This window comes from Crocodylus siamensis, chromosome 3 (assembly GCF_052110815.1).
Source record: "Crocodylus siamensis isolate JL-2025a chromosome 3, ASM5211081v1, whole genome shotgun sequence".
Lineage (NCBI taxonomy): Eukaryota > Metazoa > Chordata > Crocodylia > Crocodylidae > Crocodylus > Crocodylus siamensis.
The window spans coordinates 135,191,285-135,211,432 of NC_143397.1; the positions used below are offsets into that span (position 1 = coordinate 135,191,285).

Consider the following 20,148-nt stretch of genomic DNA (forward strand, 5'->3'; position numbering starts at 1 on the left):
TGCCCACATGAATAAGGAGCATGGGGTAGTGGTCTGTGGGCCGGAGGAGCTCCGGGATCCTCTCCGCAATGTCTCGGATGCGGGCCCCTGGGAAGCAGCAGACTTCCCGGGCTAAGGGGTCGGGGCGGCAGATTGCCCCCTCAGTGCTCCGCAGGAAAAGGCAGCAACTGTATTGTTACTAACTACCTTTCATTCAGACTTAGACAGGTTACAGCAGGGCGCGGATGAGAACAGGATGGGTTTCAACACTGACAAGTGCAAGGTGCTGCACCTGGGAAGGAAGAACCAGCAGCATACCTACAGGCTGGGGAGCTCCCTTCTCATCAGTGCAGAGGCAGAAAAGGATCTTGAAATCATTACTGATGCTAAAATGAACATGGGCTGGCAGTGTGGGGACGTGGTCAGGAAGGCTACCCGCACCTTGTCATGCATCCACAGATGCATCTCAAGCAGGTCCAAGAAGGTGATCCTCCCCCTCTATGCAACACTGGTCAGGCTGCAGTTGGAGTACTGCATCCAGTTCTGGGCACCGCACTTCAAGAGGGATGTGGACAACATGGAGAGGGTCCAGAGGAGGGCCACTCGCATGATCGGGGGCAGCAGGGCAGGCCCTATGAGGAGAGGCTAAGGGACTTGAACCTGTTCAGCCTCCACAAGAGAAGGCTGAGGGGGGATCTAGTGGCCTGTTACAAACTAGTCAGAGGGGACCAGGAGGCATTGAGGGAGTCCCCATTCCCCTGAGCACTACCAGGAATGACTAGAAATAACGGTCACAAGCTGGCAGAGGGTAGATTCAGACTAGACATCAGGACGTGCTACTTCACTGTCAGGGCAGATAGGATCTGGAACCAACTTCCAAGCGAAGTGGTGCTGGCTCCTACCTTGGGGGTCTTTAAAAGGAGGCTAGACAACTACCTTGCTGGGGTCTTTTGACCCCAGTACTTTCCTGCCATGTCAGGGGGTCAGACTTGATGATCTGCTCAGGTCCCTTCCGACCCTACCAACTTTGAAACTATTAGCAGCTAGCTTATTTTTTGAGTAAAAATATATAGACAAAATTCATTTTCCTCTAACCTTTTTAAAACAAATTTTGAACTGGGCACCAGTCTTGCATACAAAAATATTTATATAAATATTGCACCAAAACAAACAGCATCTTCCAATTAATAAACAGCTTCCTATCCATTCACTTTAGTTATCAATTACATATATATCTTCTTGGGTTTTTTTTAAATACAGCAGTATATGCCACCTATAGACACTTATGGCTGTAATAATTTGTTCAAACAAAGCACAAAATCACATAAAAAATGGGTGGAGGAAACTAACTAAATTAATAGCCCCCCGGGCTTCTGGCCCTTTAAAAGAAATGTTTTTGCATAAAATTTAGATACACAATTAATAAGTTTTATCCATACCAACAGAAACTGCATACTCAATTTCCTTTTCTCTCAGCACAAAGAGAGAGCTGTAAAGATGTTCCAGAGATTTCTCGTGGAAGAGAACTTGCTCTTCCATAAGACATTTAATCAATTCCTTGTGAGGAAGATGTTTCCTCTCCTGATTTAAATAAGATGCCTGTATGCTTTTCTCAGGAGAGACAATCAATATCCCACAGGCCTCTGTACTCCCTCCCTCCCTCCCAGAGAGAGAAAGTGTGCTGGCAGCATGCCCACGATCAAGCAGTCAGGGAGCCCTGTGAGGAACCTGCCCTCTGCTCCACTAATGGGCTGACTGGCGGGGGGGGGGGAGGGGGGAAGGATACCACTTAAAGGTTCCCGTCAAGGGAGAAGAGCCCCTACCCAGTGCATCTGGTTTCATCAGGAAGATTTGGGGGATAATTCTCCTTTTGCTGCCTGGGCTTGGGCAGTTTTGCAGCTGCAGAACTAATCTCCCATTCAGTGCAGGCCTCCCTGTAAAACTGGAGGTGTGCATAGGGCAGGGAGACAGCTGTGACTTGGCTGCTCTGGCTTGGGCAGCCTTGCAGCTATGGGAGATTCCCAGAGATCAGAAATTGGTCTCAGGGAGACTGTTCCCAAGCCTAGTTCCTAGCCTCCAGGCTTTAAGTATCACCCTCACCACCCAGCTGGACAGCAAGGGTGGAGACTGAAAAGCCCCAGAGACCAAGAACTGGGATTGGGGAAGCTGTTTCCATCCTAGTTCGTGGACTTGCAGGCTTTAAATGCTGTATGTCCTACCTGGCTGGGTGGTACATGTGCCGATTTAAGCCAGGGACCTGGGATCCAGAGTTAGGCAAGCTGTCCCTGCTTCCCCGAACCTCGGGCTTTAAATCAACCTGTGTGCAGCTCAGGTGGTCCAGCTGAGATCCTGCCCCCTTCCCAGGCAGGGGAGAGGAAAGGCTGTGTAAAGTAATGGGCTCCCCTAAGAGCAGGGGTGGCCCAGGAGCTGCCCTCTAGTGTCTCCTGGCCAGAGGGCTCACTTGTGTATCTCTCCAGCCAGGGGCTGAAATTATGTTTCTTAATTCTTATTGGCACAAATGAATGTCTGTACCTAGCCATTATCTCCTTCCTACTTCAGTTTAACTATTCTACTCCTTTCACAATTTGACTGTAGAGAAAAACAATTACCTTTGGTATATTGGATACTATTTCATAGGTCACACCACAGGAATAAAATATGTTTTTCAAGGATATTCTCCTTTTCAAACTCTGGGTAAAACTCTGGAAATATAAAAAGAATGTTATATGTCTGCACTGAGAATGGTGATTTACAGTCTGTAATTTTATGCATTTTGTGCATTAAAAAATCTTAACATATGTAATGACAACAATTTAGCAAGTTCAGTAATATTTCTGAAGTTTTTTACTAATAACAAAGTGATCCTCAATGTGTTTCTGAAGTTAAAGAACCAGATTTCTCCATTATCTTGCACTTGACATCTGTTTAAAGCAGGAATAAATTGTTACCAAATTTTAGTAGTAGCATTTTATACATACTTTGGATACACAAGCGGTGCCATAACTGAAAATCACCTGCAGAAACGATAGCTCTGAAAATCTCTACTGTTCACATGTCAGCAACGATCATTCTCTGGACCATAGGCTAGACCAGTGGTGGGAAAAACATGGCCCAGGGGCCAGATGCAGCCCACCAGGCCATTTTATCCAGCCCATGGGGCCCCTAAAAAATTTAGAAAATTAATATTAATCTGCCCTGGGCTGCCTGTCATGTGGCCCTCGATGGCTTGCCGAAACTCAGTAAGCGGCCTTCTGCCCAATATAATTGCCCGCCCCTGGGCTAGACAATATCTGATTACAGCTGTATGATGATAACAAAATATAAATACAATTTCGACTCCCCACTTAATTCATATAGCAACCATAACATTCACTATTGGTATGTTTTCAGCCCATCAAATAGTTAATTCTTTTACTGTATTCTGTGATCTTCTCCACTTACTATAACACTGTAGATTCATGAAGCTCAAAAGCAATGATAACCAAGCAAAAAAAGATGAATTAGAATATAGTCCCTGGGCAGTTTTTCTCTTGCAGCACAAAAAGCCAAGGAGTTTGAACTTCTCATGCTCATGGTCTTTTAAAAGGAAGGCATTTTTCACTAAATTCAGAATGCATCTCACTGCTTGGTACATGAGCAGCAAAACCCTGGTACCCAATTTCTATGACTGGAAGAAAAATGTGCTTAGTGGGGCTTAGCGAGCAGGAGGAAGAAGAAATCTCAAGTCTGTCTGAGACACTGGAAGGGGCTGAGAGAAAAGGAAGACAACAACATACTGTGTTTAAATTTAATACACAGAAAAAGACCGCTCCTGGAGTAAACAGTTAAAAAAAAAAAAAAAAAACCCAGCTGGTTGATACTACGCAGTGAACCCAGTTTAGATAATGTATTGCAGATTTCTCCAAAGGAGTGAATATGTTGTCGTATAGGAGGGCTGTCCAACCTCAAAGCAGCTGGGGGACTGCATGTCACATGAGCTGCTTTAGCAGGGGCCACAAGCCCTGGAGGCTGCACTAGTGTGAGCCACCAGTCCCTATGCCAAAACCCCCACCACCTCTAGACTACACATGCAGGGCATCCCCTGTCCCTCACAGATGTATAGCACACATGGGTGGGCTCCTCCCGCACCCCCAGCTCCACTCTTCAGCTGCAGGCTCCCCTGTTCCCTCAGTGCCACAGGTTGTGTGCCCTCTGTCTCCTGAGGCAAACGCAGAAGTCAGGAGAGGAGGGGAAGTCAGGAGAACCTGGCTGTAGAAGCAGTAGCAGCCAGAGCAACAAGGGGAGCAGTTGCCACGTGACAGCCCTGGGGCTGCAGATTAACCCCTTGAGGGCCACATGTGGCCTGCAGGCTGCCATCTGGACAGCTTTGTTGTACCGTGGAGGCAGGAAGATGAAAACTGTTTTCTTGTAACATCAGTATCTGATACCATTTGAACCAAACTAGGTTGGAGATGATAGCTCAGAAGAGGATTTCTTAAGTACACTGTTTAATGCCATTGACTGATTTCTCATTTCTCTTTCTTAACTACAGTGGAGACTCAATTTGTAACCGGGCTAGAATGAGACATCAATAGAATCAAAAGCTGTAAGTTATATGTAAACATATCACCTGCTTGTTGTAAATATTGGCTGCAATCCTTTTACGTAACACCAGTTCCATTGCAGCAGGGTGACTGAGTTGCACGGTGATCTTCACGATTAAGTAAATCCTCTCGTTTTGTGGGGTTACCCTGTTCAAATGCACCGAATCATGAACAGAGGGGTCCCATGCAGCAGTGGCTGAAACCTAAATAGGTTAAGCGTGGTAGTTGGAAAGAGGGCAGAAAATGAAACCAACAAGTTTAAATTAGTCCATTAAAATTTAAGATTTGCAATAATTTATTAAGAATTAAAATTTTCATCCATAAAAGATACAGAACTGGAGTTGACACTCATGGGACAAATCCTGTCCTCAGAGTAGGCAATTCCGCAATGGAACTAATCTCCAATTCCTCAAGAACTGTGGGGTAGCTGTCAGAGCCAGACCATGCAATCTTTGGTGAAGGAAGTTAAAGGAAGATATAAACCTAAAGGCAAAGACCCTCCAGTGCAGGCCCTATGTGAGTTCTCTGGTCACTCCCCACTTGGAACTGAATGATGCAAAGATCACTGAAATCAGTGAAAGGACTGAACCCCAGTAGGGGGCACACAAAGCCTTTGCAAAGTAGTTCTATTCCCATTTGTTGAAGAATGCCCTCCTTGTTTCTTCCAAAGACACCTCTGCACCCACTCAAGTCATTCATACTTTCTGTTTTTGAGATTCAGCAGCGGGGAAAGTACAAGTCCTAATTTTTTCCTCATCCTTTGCAGGTCACCTTAAAATTGAACAAATCATGTATATCATGGGCATCAAAGATATGGCTGGCCTGTGGAGTTCCATCATCTGGCCCCAGTGCCAGTTTTGGGTCCGAGTTGATACACATGCACCTCCTCAGCCTCAAGGCAAGGCCTGAGATGCATGCCACATGTGATGTTCATTCTAGCAGCTCGGGGATCTGTGCCACACATGGCAGCCAGCTGGGGAGTGCCATGGGCAGCACAGAGCCCAGAATGGGAGCCACATGTAGCACAGCCCAGCTGGGGTAAACACCACATATCGCACATGGTGCTCGCTCTGGCCGGACTGACTGAACTGTACACAGCACGCTTTCTAGCCAATCTGGGATCTCTGCTGCACATGGTGCCTATTCCAGCTGCTCCAGGACACATACTACATATGGTGCCCACTCCAGCCAGTCTGGGATGTGCACTGCACACAGCACCTACAGCATTTATGCATCACAGCTCCTAGGGTGGCTGGCATGTGCATCACATGTCCCAAAACAGCTCAAACAGGCACCAAGTGCAGCAGATCCAGCATGTGGGGGGAGGGGCAATGATTCAGACCCTCACCACTCATCTGCTCCACAGGCCAAATGAGTTTGACACCCCTGATGCACATCTATCACTGAAAGCTCCAAAATGGGCTGGTGTTTAATATCGCCTATCACAATTAAACAGTTTAAAACAGGAAACAAAGAATATTCCATCCAACTGGAAGTACATAAAGAAACTGATTGCAATTACCAGAAACTAAACTTATTAGAAACTCTATTTCTACAACAAGTTCAAGTAGGCAGAACTATAAAGAGTTGCCTATATATGGTTAGTAACATGCTTGGTCTGAAGTTTCAACAAACACTCCCCACCACTAGATATAACACTAGCAATATCTATAACCATCGACGAGCATTAAATACATAAAGGACAAAATAAGAAAAATATTATTAATGCAAGTCACAACTGCCAGAGGCAGCTTGCTAGTAAATTACCTCATCATCACTGTGTTTTATGATGGGCAAGTAGAAGAACTGACTCCCATGCTCCTTTGGTAATATTGAGTTCACTCCTGATGCATGAGGACCGATAAGCTGTTCATTGGCAGTGAGGTCATCAGCTACAATCAAATGAACACAAAGAGAGAATGAAAAACATTCTACATCAAGAAATATGAATTCATAGAAGTGTGAATCATAAGACACCAGTTACTATATCATGTTGTCTATATTTCATCTAAGAGTTAGTCTTGGATAAACATAACCACATGCAATAATTTGTTTAGGTTGTCAGCACACACAAGGCCCATGCTAAAGTTGAGACCATACATTCACTCTTACTTTTAATTCAAGCAGAATTTCACACTGTATTTCTAGAGATGCCTTTACTTTATTGTGCACGGCAAGCTTTGACAAATTCTGCTGCTAGCAATACATTCTAACAAGCAAATTTCTTTGCAAAACCCTTGCTTAAGTAAAGGGGCATTTATACCAAAACTGGAATTCTATGAAACATGGACATTTTGGTTTAATAGATCAGGCTATAGAAGGGTCTTAACTGAACAAGTTTTGTGGTAATTTATTAGATCAGGCAGTTCAACTTAAGTATCATATTTCATCTCCTATCTACTAACTGTACAAAGAGCTTTCATATAAAACAAATTTCAGCTAGGAAATACAGAGGGGGAAAAGATTTTAGAAAAGCTTTATCAGAGAGCAAGCTGATAGCATGATTCATTTTCAGTTTTCCCTGACTCCCACAGCATCCATAGAATGCTTATTTATTTATTGATCTGAATTCTATTATGAAGTACAAGTTTTTTAACTTGCAGCTACAACCTACCATTCAAATCAAGAAAAAGGACAGGTATGTGAGTTTCCATTCCTGGAGGTGGAATCCTAAAAGAAAAACAAGATGCTATTAGTATGGAAGTTAACCTGCACAAACAGCCATCCATGAAGGATTTAAAAACCCCCAAACTTTTGTGGAAAATTAAACTACAGCAGAACTGATTAGGATACTCAAAATTATAGTTCCCACTGATTTAATAATTAACCCACTTTGTGCACACATTATTTTGTATCCCTATATATGCAGCTAACCATCATAGTTTAAGATAAAACTCAGTTCATATGATGCAGCACATCAATCAGTATGGCAACCACACCTTCAAGTATCCTGTTTTATGCACTGCTTTAGTATGCCTTTTTGTACATTGAAGTAACTCAGTCATTTAAGAAAAGGTCAGGTCAGAGCACATGCAACTAAAATGCTGTTTATTTAATTGTCTAATATGCCTGAGTTAGTAGCCTTTGATACGTATGCAACTCATCACTGAAATAAGTGCCACAGCATTCAATGTGCATATGTCAGGCTAAATGGCATGCACTATTTAAGCGAGGAAGGAGATGGGCAAAAAAAATCAAATAAACCTAGAAATTAGAGATGGGGGAAAAAAATCTCCTCAGACATCTTTTGTGTCCCCATACTAGCAAAAGGATGAATCCTTGCAAGCTACATGCTTCCAGTCAATTACAGCTTCATTTCAACCACATTTTTCCAAATTTAACAGAAGTGCGCATAGTTCTTTCATATAAGCTGCATCTGAATCTTTCGAAAGCCATGTTTTGTTAGTTGAATAAAAATAAGGGTAACTGAACTATGAGTGGAGAAGAGAACACATTCTTTTCAGGTTCGTCTGAACTTTTTTTTAAAAAAAAGTGGAATTTTACTGAGTTCTCTTTAATTCATCTATGAGTAAAAAATATAAATCAAAAATTATAGGGTTTGGAGGTTTTTCTGGAATTACAGGCATGTGAAAATAAGGACTTAAGGTGCCCATTCAAACTGTACTATATATTTACTACTGAAGAGTCTTAACAAATTAGCTAAGAAGTTCTTTGTTTAGATTTTGAACTAATATACGGTGCTCTATTTTAGTTAGTTTAATTGAACTGCATGCAAATAAGCTTTGATATGGTTCTTTGTCCTCGGAGAAGAAATCTCATATGTAGTTTTGTTTTTAGAAGTAAACATAACCAGCACAGTATCAAGCAGGAAAGGCTCAACCCTATTTCACCCTCACGTGCCTAAATGCTAGGTGTGTGTGAATAGGGAAGCATTTGATTCAGACGTGGATTCAGAAAACAGTGATTTGATTTGGAGGTTCGGATCACTGTCCTGAATCGATTTGGCTGAATCAGCTTTGGAATATTCGGCGCTGATTCAGAGAGATTTGGAGATTCAGATAGGCCAGGGAGAGGCAGGCACAGCCAGGCGGCTGCAGGGTCTCCCATGGCTCCTCTGGCTGTGCCTGCCTCTCTTTGGGTTGGGGGAGCCGTGGGGGAAGCCCCCCTGGCTGCCCTGTCTGGCTCCATCCCCCGCCCAGCCCCAGCCTAGTCCCAGTACTTAAAAAAACCCAAAAACTTTAAATGCCCTGCACTCACCAGCTGCAACAGCGGCTTTGGGGCCTCCAGACACACAGGACAGAGCACCCCTGCACAATGTGGGATAGTGGGAGGCAGCAGGGATCCCACCCCCCCCGGCACCCACATAGCATGGATGGGTACAATGTGGCTCAGCAGGGCGCTGCACACTGTCCAGGAGCTGGGGCTGCTGAGGCTGAGTGCTACTGGGTTCCAGCTGACACATGGAGCCTCCCCAGCTCCCAGGAAACTTGAACCAGGGGGCTGGGGAATCAAACCAGGGGCTGAGGGAATGTTCAGGTCCCCAAATCTTTCCCCCAGTTCTTCCTGGGGGGTGCAGCCCCTGGATGATGCGGGATGACAGCAGTCTTCTGCTGCCAGCTGGTGATGGCGGTGGCTCCTGGGTTATTTCCCCAGCTGGCAGCAGCAACCTCCTGAAACTCCACAAGCAGATCCGGAGGCCGCGCTCCTCAGAAAGAGCTGGGGGAACAATCAGAGAGCTGGAGAATTGAACAGGGAGTTCCAGTTGACATGTGGAGCTGCTCCAGCTCCCAGACAGCGAGTAGGGCCCTGCTGAGCTGTGCTGGTCCCGTGCCGGGGGCAGCTGCTGCACAGGTGCTGGGATGGGGGGGGACGATTGGCCCTGGTCTGAGCTGGGGGTTGGACTAGATGACCTCCTGAGGTCTCTTCCAACCCTAACTTTCTATGATTTTACAATGAGGAGCTCTGACTAGGCAGAGGCATGAAGATGGGGGCCTGCTGCTGATAGTCATGTCTACTGGGGTCCAGGTACCTGACTTTGTTCTGCTGCACTTCAAACAATTCCACAGGCTGCATGTTTGACACCCTTGCCTTAACCTTGGTTCTTGGGCTAAAAAGTGATGAGGGCCCTTCTGCCCCCAGTGACATCACTAGAGCAAGGCCCCAGGCACTGACTTGTTGGGGATGGATGGAAAAAAATCAGCTGCTGCCACAATCATACAATCATGTCAGCAGCGGCAGGAAGTCACTGCTGCCCCTGCATGGGTTAAGTACCCCAGGCACCCAGCCACATTGTCATGTCTCTGTCCCCCCACTCACATAAGTACGCCCCAACAATGAGTAGACAATCCTATTCTACCATAGGTGGAAACAGAATCAAGACTGTGTGTAAATGCCAAAACCTGACACTACATGGCTACATATGTGTCAAATATGTACATGAAAGTGAAACAGGATTTAGCTGGCGGAATAATATATCCCCTCCTAGAACAGTGGTTCTCAACCTTTTAAGAATCAAGGAAGCGCTCATTAGATGCCAGGCACCTGTAGAAAATGCCAGCTTGTAGCTTTCACTCTTTTTTAACTATGGAAAAATAACACAGTCACTTTTCTGCTGCAAAGAACTCAGAAAGACCATGACAGGTCAGAATGTTTTTTTTTCACATTGTGCGCTACTACTAGAAATCTCTGGATTTGTCTTGTGAATTGTGTGCCAGTATTTGCATGCCTAACAGTGCTAATATTGCACAGCATCCAATGGCACCCTTAAAAGGACCTGAAAGCATCCCAGGGTTGAGAATTACTGGACTAGGATATTACGGATTCAGGGCCCAACAGGAGTTCTTCCAGCTTAACCACAAAATAGCATAACACTGAAAAATATACACAGAAGTGAACCGGGCCCCAAGATCTCATTGCCCAGTTTGCAATGCTCACATACAAGAAGCTAAATGTCCAGGGTGTCTTACTGAATACTGTGCACATACCAGTTTGCAGGTGCACCAGGAATACCACTGCCTGGCGCTGGGACAAACACTGCATTCCTTTCTTCAGTCAGTCCTACCCACTGTTCTACTAGCCGTGCTTCCCGTTCCAGATCATCCTCTGTTTTCTCTGCAGTGAAAGAGATAATACTCAATGTATGCCCTACACTATATTTGCATACATTTCCCAGTTACAAGATTATAGTTATCCAGTTATAGCAGGGGTGGGCAAAATATGGCCCGTGGGCTGCATCTGACCTGCGGGGCCCCTAAAAAATTTAGAAAATTAGTATTTATCTGCCCTTGGTTCCTGTCAAAAATGACAGGAGCCAAGGGCAGTAGGACCCAGGGGAAGCCTGGCAGGCTCCCACAACAGCAGGGCCCCCCCCCCAGCCAGAGGCCCCAGCTGGGGCTTCTGGCCTGGGACTAGGTGGCTGCCCCAAGCCGGAACTGCAGGTAAGGGGGAAAGGAAGGGCAAGGAAGGGCAGGGGAGGACCTGGGCAGGGAAGGAGCCTGGGGAAAAGTGGCCCAGGGAAAAGCTGAGCGCGGGAAGGGAAAGGTGCCCCCGCACCCACTCTGTGCCCGATGCCCCATACTGTAGTCACTCAGCCTGTGTGGGGCTGCCTGTGCCTGCTCCGGACAGCCCCGTGTGGGCTGCGAGTGGCTGCAGCAGGGAGCGCCAGCCATGGGGTGGGTGAGGGGCCGTTTTTCCCCGGGCTCCTTCCCTCCATGGAGGAAAACGGCCCCTACCCTGCCCCGTGGCCAGTGCTCCCTGCTGCAGCCGCTCACAGCCTGCATGGGGCTGTCTGGAGCAGGCACAGGCAGCTTCGTGTGGGCTGCGAGCAGCTGCAGCGCGGGGTGTCAGGCGGAGGGTGGGTGAGGGGCTGCTTCCCCCCCACTCAGTACCAGCTTGTAACCTGGCTCCACTGGCAGCCTGGGCCCCGCGCCAGCTCCAGGCTCACCCGTCGGGGCTGTGCCATGGCAGCAGCTGCAGCCCCTCCTGGTTACCACAGCGGGCAGTCTTTGCCACTGTCACCTGTGGGCTGCCCTGTGAGCGAGCTCCAGGCAGGCAGCAGCAGCCAACATTGCACTTTGCGGCAAGCTGAGGGGACTGCAGTTGCTGCTGCCGCACACAGCCCCAACGGGTGAGCCCCGGAGCCAGTGGGGCCCAGGCTGGCAGCGGAGGCAGGTTACAAGCTGGTGCTGAGCACAGGGAAAAGCAGTCCCTCACTTACCCCATGGTCAGTACCCCACACTGTAGCCACTTGCAGCCTGTGCCTGTTTCAGACAGCCCCTCATGGGCTGCGAGTGCCTGCAGCAGGGAGTGCTGGCCACAGGGCAGGCAAGGGGCCACTTTTCCCCGTGCTCAGCACCAGTTTCTTCCCTGCCGACGAGGAGGAGTCAGGGCTGTGCACTGCCTCCTGCCTGTACTGCGGGACTGGGGGGTACTGGGAGTGAGCAGGTGTGGAAGCCAGTGGGAGCACAGGGCCCGCACTGGTGTCCCGGGGCTAGTGCCAGCGGGGCCCAGAGCAGGGTAGCAGGAACATGGGGTCCCAGCTGGCAGGAGCTCTATGGAGCTGGGCCAGCTCCCCCCTCTCTCTGCTGGTGTAGCCCAGCCCAGCTCCACAGACCCCTGCCAGCCTGTGCCCCACTTTGGGTGCCACCAGTGCTGGCCCCGGGGACATTGGTCCCAAGATGGTGATCAGGGGACAGGGCACCTGTCAAGGGGTGGGGCTACCCATGCAGCCCTAGACAGCCTGCAAAAACTGGGTAGGTGGCCTTCCAACCAAAATAACTGCCCGCCCCTGAGTTATAGTATTCCTACTGCATTGGCTTGTGACAATGACAATCCAAACAGCTATTGCATACATCTAACTCTAACAACACAGGCACTCTGTTGTTTTCCACTAATTTTGGGGGCTGCTCCTTGTATTCTAGATAACATGCTCAACATGGCCCAGAGACATGGAGGCAAGTTTGTTCCAAAAAGCTCACAATATTAAGCTGTGACATTAAGTGAAAGTGTACCGGTTGGTCAAAAGAACAAAATGCTTGAAGAAGATAATTTATGTCTGAAGTGAGACCCACCTTGCTTATTGCTGATCTTCTGAATCTGTTCATCTAAGTATTCTCTGCGTTTTATAAGTGCTTCAGACCATCTTTCTCGCACGCAGTTTAAATCTTCTTCCTAATGCGGGGTCAGAAAAACATTTTTCTGTTCAACATGTAGTATCAAACCAAAGGAAGGACAACTAATTTAATTATAACATTTTCAGAAATGCTATTGAACAGTTTTGCGTGATTAACAGGCAGGAAAGTTTCATTTATAGCATGCACGCTGATTAAGCAGTATACTGCCCAGGAATGAAACCTCATTCACTTTCAAGTTTGAGATTCCAAAAGAAAAGGTGACATGATACCAGCAGCTGTATAAATTATCAACATTTTTCGGCTGTCCTTCTACAGAATTTGTGATTTCCACAAAAATACATTAAGACCATCCAAGAGACACTGAAACTGTTTAATAGCATATGGAATGGAATGGGTAAAAACAGGTATTGTACAGTGGCCATGTATTTCTCCTACAAGATTAGACAGGCCTGTATACAATTAAATCTTCACAGAATTCCATTACTAAGAGCTGCCATCAGAGCATTTAATTCTTCATGCAAACAAAACCCATCATGCAATCATGCTTTATGACATCACAAGAAAGTTTGGTCCATTCTGCTCTCTGATTTGCATTGTCAGGAAGCATATAAACAGCCTGCAGGAAGTTAGTACCTGAGCTGTTATTACTGAGACTATTGTAAAACCTAGCACAGTAAAACTGTAAAACCTAGTATAGTAAAACTCAAGGATGTTAATGTTTACATCTAAGGTGGTTTTACTGCTTTCAAACCACAAAATCCAAAATGTCTTACAATGGGGAAACACACTACTTGAAAGTAAGCCATTTCCCCCCCATATTTTTTAAATATTATATTTCAGTTATATATATTTTAGCTTTCAAAATTTTAATTTCTCTAAAGCTACTAAAATTAACTGCAGCATACCATGTGTTGCATTGTAGAAAAATAAATTCTTATTATATTATTTAAAGCACATGCATATTTCACCTTCACTCTTTGCATTACTATTTCAAACAATTATACATTTGAAGAAGACAAGAAGTTTTCTCTTTAGAAAAAAACTGATACATTCTAGATGGCAAGTGTTAATGCAGGTTGGACATTTTTACTATAATACGTGTATTAGGATCTGCATAATCACTCCCATATTGTTAGTTATGCTTAATTGTTCAAAGCATCTCATGTAGGCATTTAGAAGATCTGATCGCTGAATACCAAAGAGAAGTGCAGTGTAGGAATAGAAAGTAAATTATAAAATAAATTGAAATGGCAAAGTTTATACAGCCCAGATAGCCCCTGAATGCACAGAATGTATTTCAAAGCTGCTTTTGCTTGCTTCAATATGCTTATCCACTTTAAAGTTGCTGGCTATTAGCATTAGCTGTGCCCCATGCCATAGGATTGACAGCAACAGCAGCAATACCTGATAACTATCCATATCACCATCATCATCATCATCTTTCTGGTAGGAGAAAATAAATTTTGTAAAACACAAAGAACATGCATTTTCTTGATATAACAGCACACATCCAAATAAAACACACATCCAAATAAATAGATAAAAAACCCAAATCAAACTGGTACAAGTGTAAATGCTTTTATGAAATTTAACCAGTCAAATTTTTCAATACAGATTTTTTGGCTGTCTGGTTGATTTTTGAATTCTGGTTTAATAAAAAATACTTCTCAAAAGTTCATTTCTTGGTTTTAACAACCCAGTTTAATTTTTGTAACTAGTGTATCTTTTTTTAAGTTGTAGACTCAAAACAAAAGAAGGACAAATTCATCTCGTCTGAGGCCCTGTATATCACAGGCCTTTAAATTTCACCTGGTTACCTCTGTCAAAACCCATAACTGTGCTGGTCTAAACTAGTGATGCTTGACCCCATGGGCTGGATGAGCAGTGCGGGACCAATCCATAGGCTGGATTCTGAAGAGAGAGAGTGTTGGTTTGTGAACTAGATTCAGCATAAAGTCAGTATGTGGGGCCAGTTCATGCATGCGATGCAGCTTCGTGGCCTGGCCCAAAAAATTGAATCTGGCTGGAGTGACCCCACAAACTGGTACAATCCAGCATGCGTGGCTGTCTCATCTGACCTGCAGGGCTCCCCACAGGTCTTCCACTGCAAAATTTCTGGATCTTTGGGGAGCCCATCAGGCCAAATGACAGCTCAGTGGGCTTGATTCAGCCTGTAGATTGGAGGTTGAGAACCACTGGTCTAAACGAACGCATAACGTTCACAAAGTTCAGTTCTGAAGCCATCAAAAGACAGAGAATCTGCTACTTCTCTTGTTGGCCTGTCCAAATGATAAATCATCTTTGTTATTAAAAATGTGTCCATTACTTTCAAATTGAAGTTGTTTGGCTTTAGCTTCTAAACACTGGTTATTGTTACATCTCTCCACTAGTAAAAAACAACATTTAGTAACTAGTACCTTCTCCCCATTATGGTTCCTTGATACTAATTAAGTCACCTCTCAGGCTTTTCTTTTTGATAAACTAAATAGATGGCAAACATTGCTTTTAACTTTAAGATTTTTATCCAGCCTTTAAATAATTTTTGTGGCTTTTTTCTTCACCTTTTCCAATTTGTGAGCATCTTTTCTAAATAAATATGATAAAAGAGCTGTGCACAGTACTCTAGTATCAACCTCACCATTCCTGTTCACAGAGGTAAAAATTGCTTCCCTAGTCTTACTCTCCTGGTTATATTCAAGGATTTCATTAGCCTTTCAGCTCCCCCAGATTTGCACTAAGCTTATGTTCAGATGCCTGCCTGCTATATCCCACAGTTCCTTTTAAAGTCATTGCTGTCCAACATAAAGTCATACAATTCTGTTGTATTCTTAAAAAAAATGCTGCACAAGTTATCAAAACAGAGAAGATGTCAATGACTTTCTAAATAGACAACAGGTAAGATTAAACAGGAATAGAGGTAACAGTTTAGTTAAGGGATAGGATTCCCAGAAAATGATCAGCGTACAAAATAGTGAGCAGGGCTTTAAGGTGTAATATTATGACTGAGTATTTTACTGTATTAGCAAATCAGTATTAGCAAATGCAATCAACCAAACAATTTAAAGTGTCCTGACAGCATCCTGATAGAGATATTAATGTTTGTGCATATACTTATTTCTGGACCAAAGTCTACTCTAAATGATGTCATTAGCGATTTTGTCTCTGGCTTCAGCAGAAACAAATTTGAGCTCATAAGCCCATCTCTCTCTCTCTTTCTTCACCCCCAACCCTCCCCCCCCACCTTCCAAGCCTGTGCTAACTTAAAAAAAGAGAGGGCTACATTAACACATGTGTATGGATGTACTATTATTAAAAAGCTGGGGCCCCATTTTGATTTTTTACCTTGAACTATGTTAGCAGGATTCTAAAACATCAAAGCAAATGATTGTAATAGCCTATAATGATATTATGCAATTATCCTACCTGATAGCTGTCCAAACCCCTTTGTAGTTTGGTTGATCTGGCAGTCACACAGCCTATTGAGACAGAAAGAATAGCTTCCACCATGAGAGGCAGTGTTCCTGAGTGCTGTACAGGCTTCACTGTCACCTGAACTCTACGAGAATGGCCCTGAACAAGTGACCAGGAGAACCAAAGAGAGAGAAATTAAGAGCAAATTTAAGGATTAACATAATTAAATTTAACAGGACAGGAAAAAAACTCAGTACCTGCCTAAGCTGGAAAACTCCTCCAGTATTTACATCCTTTGCCTGATGGAGTTCAACTGCAGTATATTCCCCCATTTCATTCAGTTCTTGAATGGAAATCCACATTTCTATTCTGCGAGTTACTTCATTCCACCTAGAAAAACAGCCCCCAAATATGTGTTGCCTTTAATTAAGGACAACAGGAGTACAATCAGTTGTAACATTTAAAGTACTGCAATCCCTTTCTTTGGAAACATTCCTTATTTTTTCCCATACCTGTCTCTCAGTGTCCTTGTTTTAGCATGAAGAGAATCAACCTCCCAAACAGAGTGGCCATTACCAGAACACCTGTGTCCCCACACCTCAATAGCAAGAGCTCCTTCTGAAATGAACTCCAGAAATTCCTCTGTAACATTCACCACATAATCCTGGAAAGAGGGAAAAGTAAACTATATTAAGAAACCAATTCTTTATAGTTAGCTTGCAACTAGAAATGGAGCAGAAAAGTCTCTGCTTCCATGGCAGAGCCCACATGGTTAAGTTGACAAGTCTCTGATTCATAGGTGGGGCCTTAAGAAGCAGGAAAAAAACCGAGAGGTCATATCAGTAACTTAAATATGTGTTTTAACATTTTAATACCATTACATTTCAACTGGGCCCTGCCATACTCTCTCTAGTCTTAGATTTATGCTTTTTAAAATTACCACAATGGCACAAATATTCAGCAAGATTTCATTATAAATGCTGACATTTTTGCTTGAGGAAAAAAACCGTTTTGTGCATGCCACTGATGATAACATGAGGAACTAATGACTGCATATATACAATACCATGTGTATTCAAATCTCAAATCTAAGACGAGCCCCACCTCCACCCCCAGCACAGGGGGAAAGCCTCTTATCTTACATTCAAATACAAGTTGGGGGGGGGGGAAGGGGAGGTATTCCAAAATTAGATTTAGATATAGAAAATTACAACAAATGTATACATTTTCAATGTCTAAAATCTAATTACGGGGAGAGGGTCATCTTAAAGTCACAGTCATCTTGGATTCAGGCTAATTAAGGACATCTGACCTCTTCTAAAAGTGTAACATTTTAATGTTACAGAGTATTTAGTTGCATTTCCTTCCAAAAAAAGTTTACATCCCAATAAAGATCAAGCTGTATACACAGTTCATCTCAAACATACCATTTTAAAATAAAATCATTACCCTGTAATGAGAGAAGGTCACTGTAAACTGAGCATCCTTGGTCTGAGGTGATGGCACCTCTGGATCCACCACTGGTGCTGCTACCGTTGATTCACACTGATCCCAGAATGTGTATTGACAGAAAACAAAATTAGAGAGGTTTGGCGGCAGCCCAGTTGCTTCTTTTATTTTTACCTGGACAGGAAAAAACAAGATACGCAAAATAGTATGATTATGTCCTCTTAAAAAGCTAAATATCTAAGCTAGAATAATATTCAGGACCACATTTTCATAGACACCTAAGGATGCATCTATTTGGGAAGCCTACAGTTCTGTTTATATAAAAGCTGAAATGCATTTGAGTACACAGCAAAGAGTTAGGGATACAGGTTGTAGCTGTGTTGGTCTGCACACAAAAGTAATCAGAACTCTTGGGGAAGTGATATCTTTTATTAGACCAACTAGATAGCTCCAAAAAAATGTCTTTATTTGCAAGCTTTCAGGCACAGGTGCTCCTTCCTCAGACATAGGAGAGTGCAAAGACTGTAAAATTTCTACCAGGCACAAATAGTTACATGCTTACGTATCTAACTTATACATCCATATTTTCTTCAGGAAATGATAGGTTCCCAAAATTTAATATTGGGAGGTACAGAGCAGGTGCAGCCTAGACAGTTATGAAAGCGTCTCAAGATCAAACCAACCCCCAAACTGAGAGATACAGGAGAGCGCAGGTTCAGTGTCTGAATTGTTCTCCTCTACGACTGTAAAGAGTAGCTGCTGTAATGCCAGTATTTTTGGGATAGGCCTAAGCTCACTAGAAACAGAAATGAAACTACTCAATTCAGTCACTCAATCACTACCCATCTAAACTGGACCTAATGCAGTGGAAGGGACATAAGTCCATTTTCTGCTCTCTACACAATCCTATGCAAACCACATCCTGTATAACTTAATAGTTTATCTTAAGACCGTAACAACACATTTGTTTGACAAGAAATTAATTCTTAATTAGCTCATGGTGGCCTATTTACCCTGCAGGTGAGTTTTTTTGCCCTGCAAATAATATCTCCATTGTTATCCATGATTTCCAGGCTTCCGCTTTCACTGGAGTTCTCAGAAGAGTCATCTCCTTCCAGCACCCGTTCTGGGACAACACCAGTGACTCGCATCACTTCTACATGTAACCGTCCTGCAACCTGAAGCACAAATGAAAAGTGCCGAAGTACCTGGGCTTTAAAAACGTTAAAATACTGCACACCTGACCTCAGGAAGAACAGAAAAGGGGAAAGACACAACAGAGAGAGGAGAAATATCATAGCCCCTTTAACCAATGGATGCAGGACTTGATGGCAGACCAATTAAGGCACATCACAACAATACCAGAGCTGCCAGCCTAGCTGCAAATAGGTACATGGGTCATTGAGGCAGGGGAGGGAAAAGTGGCCAGACATGATCTTAGCCCCAGCTCTTTGTTGCATGCCATTGGCTACAGAAACTGGCATATTATAACTTTCAGGTTGCTAGGGTTGGGGAGGACATTAAAACTTGATCATTTTAACTTCTGACTGAGAAAGGAACGATGGCACAAGGAAAATTAAAAAGCGCAAAGAAGAGAGAATAAGGAAGAAAACAATATATATTTACCACATTATTCAGTCTTTCACTAATCAATTCACAAACAAAGATAAAGGCACTGGGGATCATTACTGTTACATAACTTTAATTAAAATTAAAGGAATCTGTGCATAAGGATCAAGGGACTTAATCTCTGATCCTGTAGTTTTTGCTCGCTTGCTAATTTACCTCCCTGTGTTTATTTGTACATTTGAAGTATCTGAGCAACTCTCCTTATCCATAAAATTGTATGAAGTACAAGTAAAATATTTTAAATATAAGGTTTTGTTTACCTCCAATATACATTTGTTTCAAAGTAAACAGAAATATAAACTTGGAACTACCACATCTACTTGATTCTAAGATGAGGTCCTTTCCCATTTAACACGGAGGGCAACCCCTCATCTTAGAATGGAGAATGGTGGGGAGGGGCAGCAAGCAGCTCCTGAGGCTCAGGCTCTAGCCCTACCTGGAGTCAGGACCATAACCACAGCAGGGAGGAGAGGCTAGGAGGAAGAGCAGAGCAGGCGCTGGGGGAAGGGGGAGCAGGTGCTGGGGGAGAAGGGGGAGTGGGGAACACAGGTTGGGGGAGGAGGGAAAGCAGAGGCGGAGGGGGAAGGGGTGGCCCAAGACTGGGGGGGCAGGCAGGTGGCAGAAGTGGTAGGAGGGGAAGGCACAAGCAGACAGCAAGCTGCTTGACCTCTCCATACCACCTGCCCCTGCACTGCCTGACCCCCTGCAGCAATGGAGGGATGAATTAAAGATAACCCTCCAATAATTAGATTCTATACATGAAAGTTTTTAGCAAATTTGTAAATTTTCCTCTTATAGAATCTAATTATTGGGGGACCATCTTAAATTCAGGGTCGTCTTTGATTCAAGTAGATGTGATAAATTCTATCCACCCTCACTCTTTTACCCTAAGGGTAAAAAGCATATGGCATGGGGATCAGTCCATGGAACCATGGTTCTGGCAGCCTCTTAGCAGCAAGGGGCTTTGCTTATGTCCATGCCAAGGTTGGGAGCTTCATCAGTGC

The 20,148-nt window shown here is 44.2% G+C and overlaps 1 protein-coding gene across 7 annotated transcripts in view; it reads right to left on the minus strand.

Annotated features, from left to right (window-relative positions):
• Positions 1 to 20,148, minus strand: part of KIF13A (kinesin family member 13A) — a 197,382-nt gene that overhangs the window by 27,522 nt on the left and 149,712 nt on the right. For 4 of the 7 annotated variants that reach the window (XM_090039265.1, XM_090039263.1, XM_090039269.1 and 1 more), the window contains 12 exons: positions 18,529 to 18,693; positions 17,516 to 17,689; positions 16,579 to 16,730; positions 16,324 to 16,456; positions 16,079 to 16,225; positions 14,060 to 14,098; positions 12,593 to 12,692; positions 10,508 to 10,634; positions 7,177 to 7,232; positions 6,330 to 6,454; positions 4,589 to 4,765; positions 2,589 to 2,681 (listed from right to left, as the gene is read on the minus strand). In XM_090039265.1, coding sequence (XP_089895391.1) covers positions 2,589 to 2,681; positions 4,589 to 4,765; positions 6,330 to 6,454; positions 7,177 to 7,232; positions 10,508 to 10,634; positions 12,593 to 12,692; positions 14,060 to 14,098; positions 16,079 to 16,225; positions 16,324 to 16,456; positions 16,579 to 16,730; positions 17,516 to 17,689; positions 18,529 to 18,693 — 1,488 coding nt within the window. The remainder of the gene's footprint in view (positions 1 to 2,588; positions 2,682 to 4,588; positions 4,766 to 6,329; positions 6,455 to 7,176; positions 7,233 to 10,507; positions 10,635 to 12,592; positions 12,693 to 14,059; positions 14,099 to 16,078; positions 16,226 to 16,323; positions 16,457 to 16,578; positions 16,731 to 17,515; positions 17,690 to 18,528; positions 18,694 to 20,148) is intronic. The other 3 variants (XM_090039264.1, XM_090039270.1, XM_090039268.1) reach the window with 1 other exon arrangement.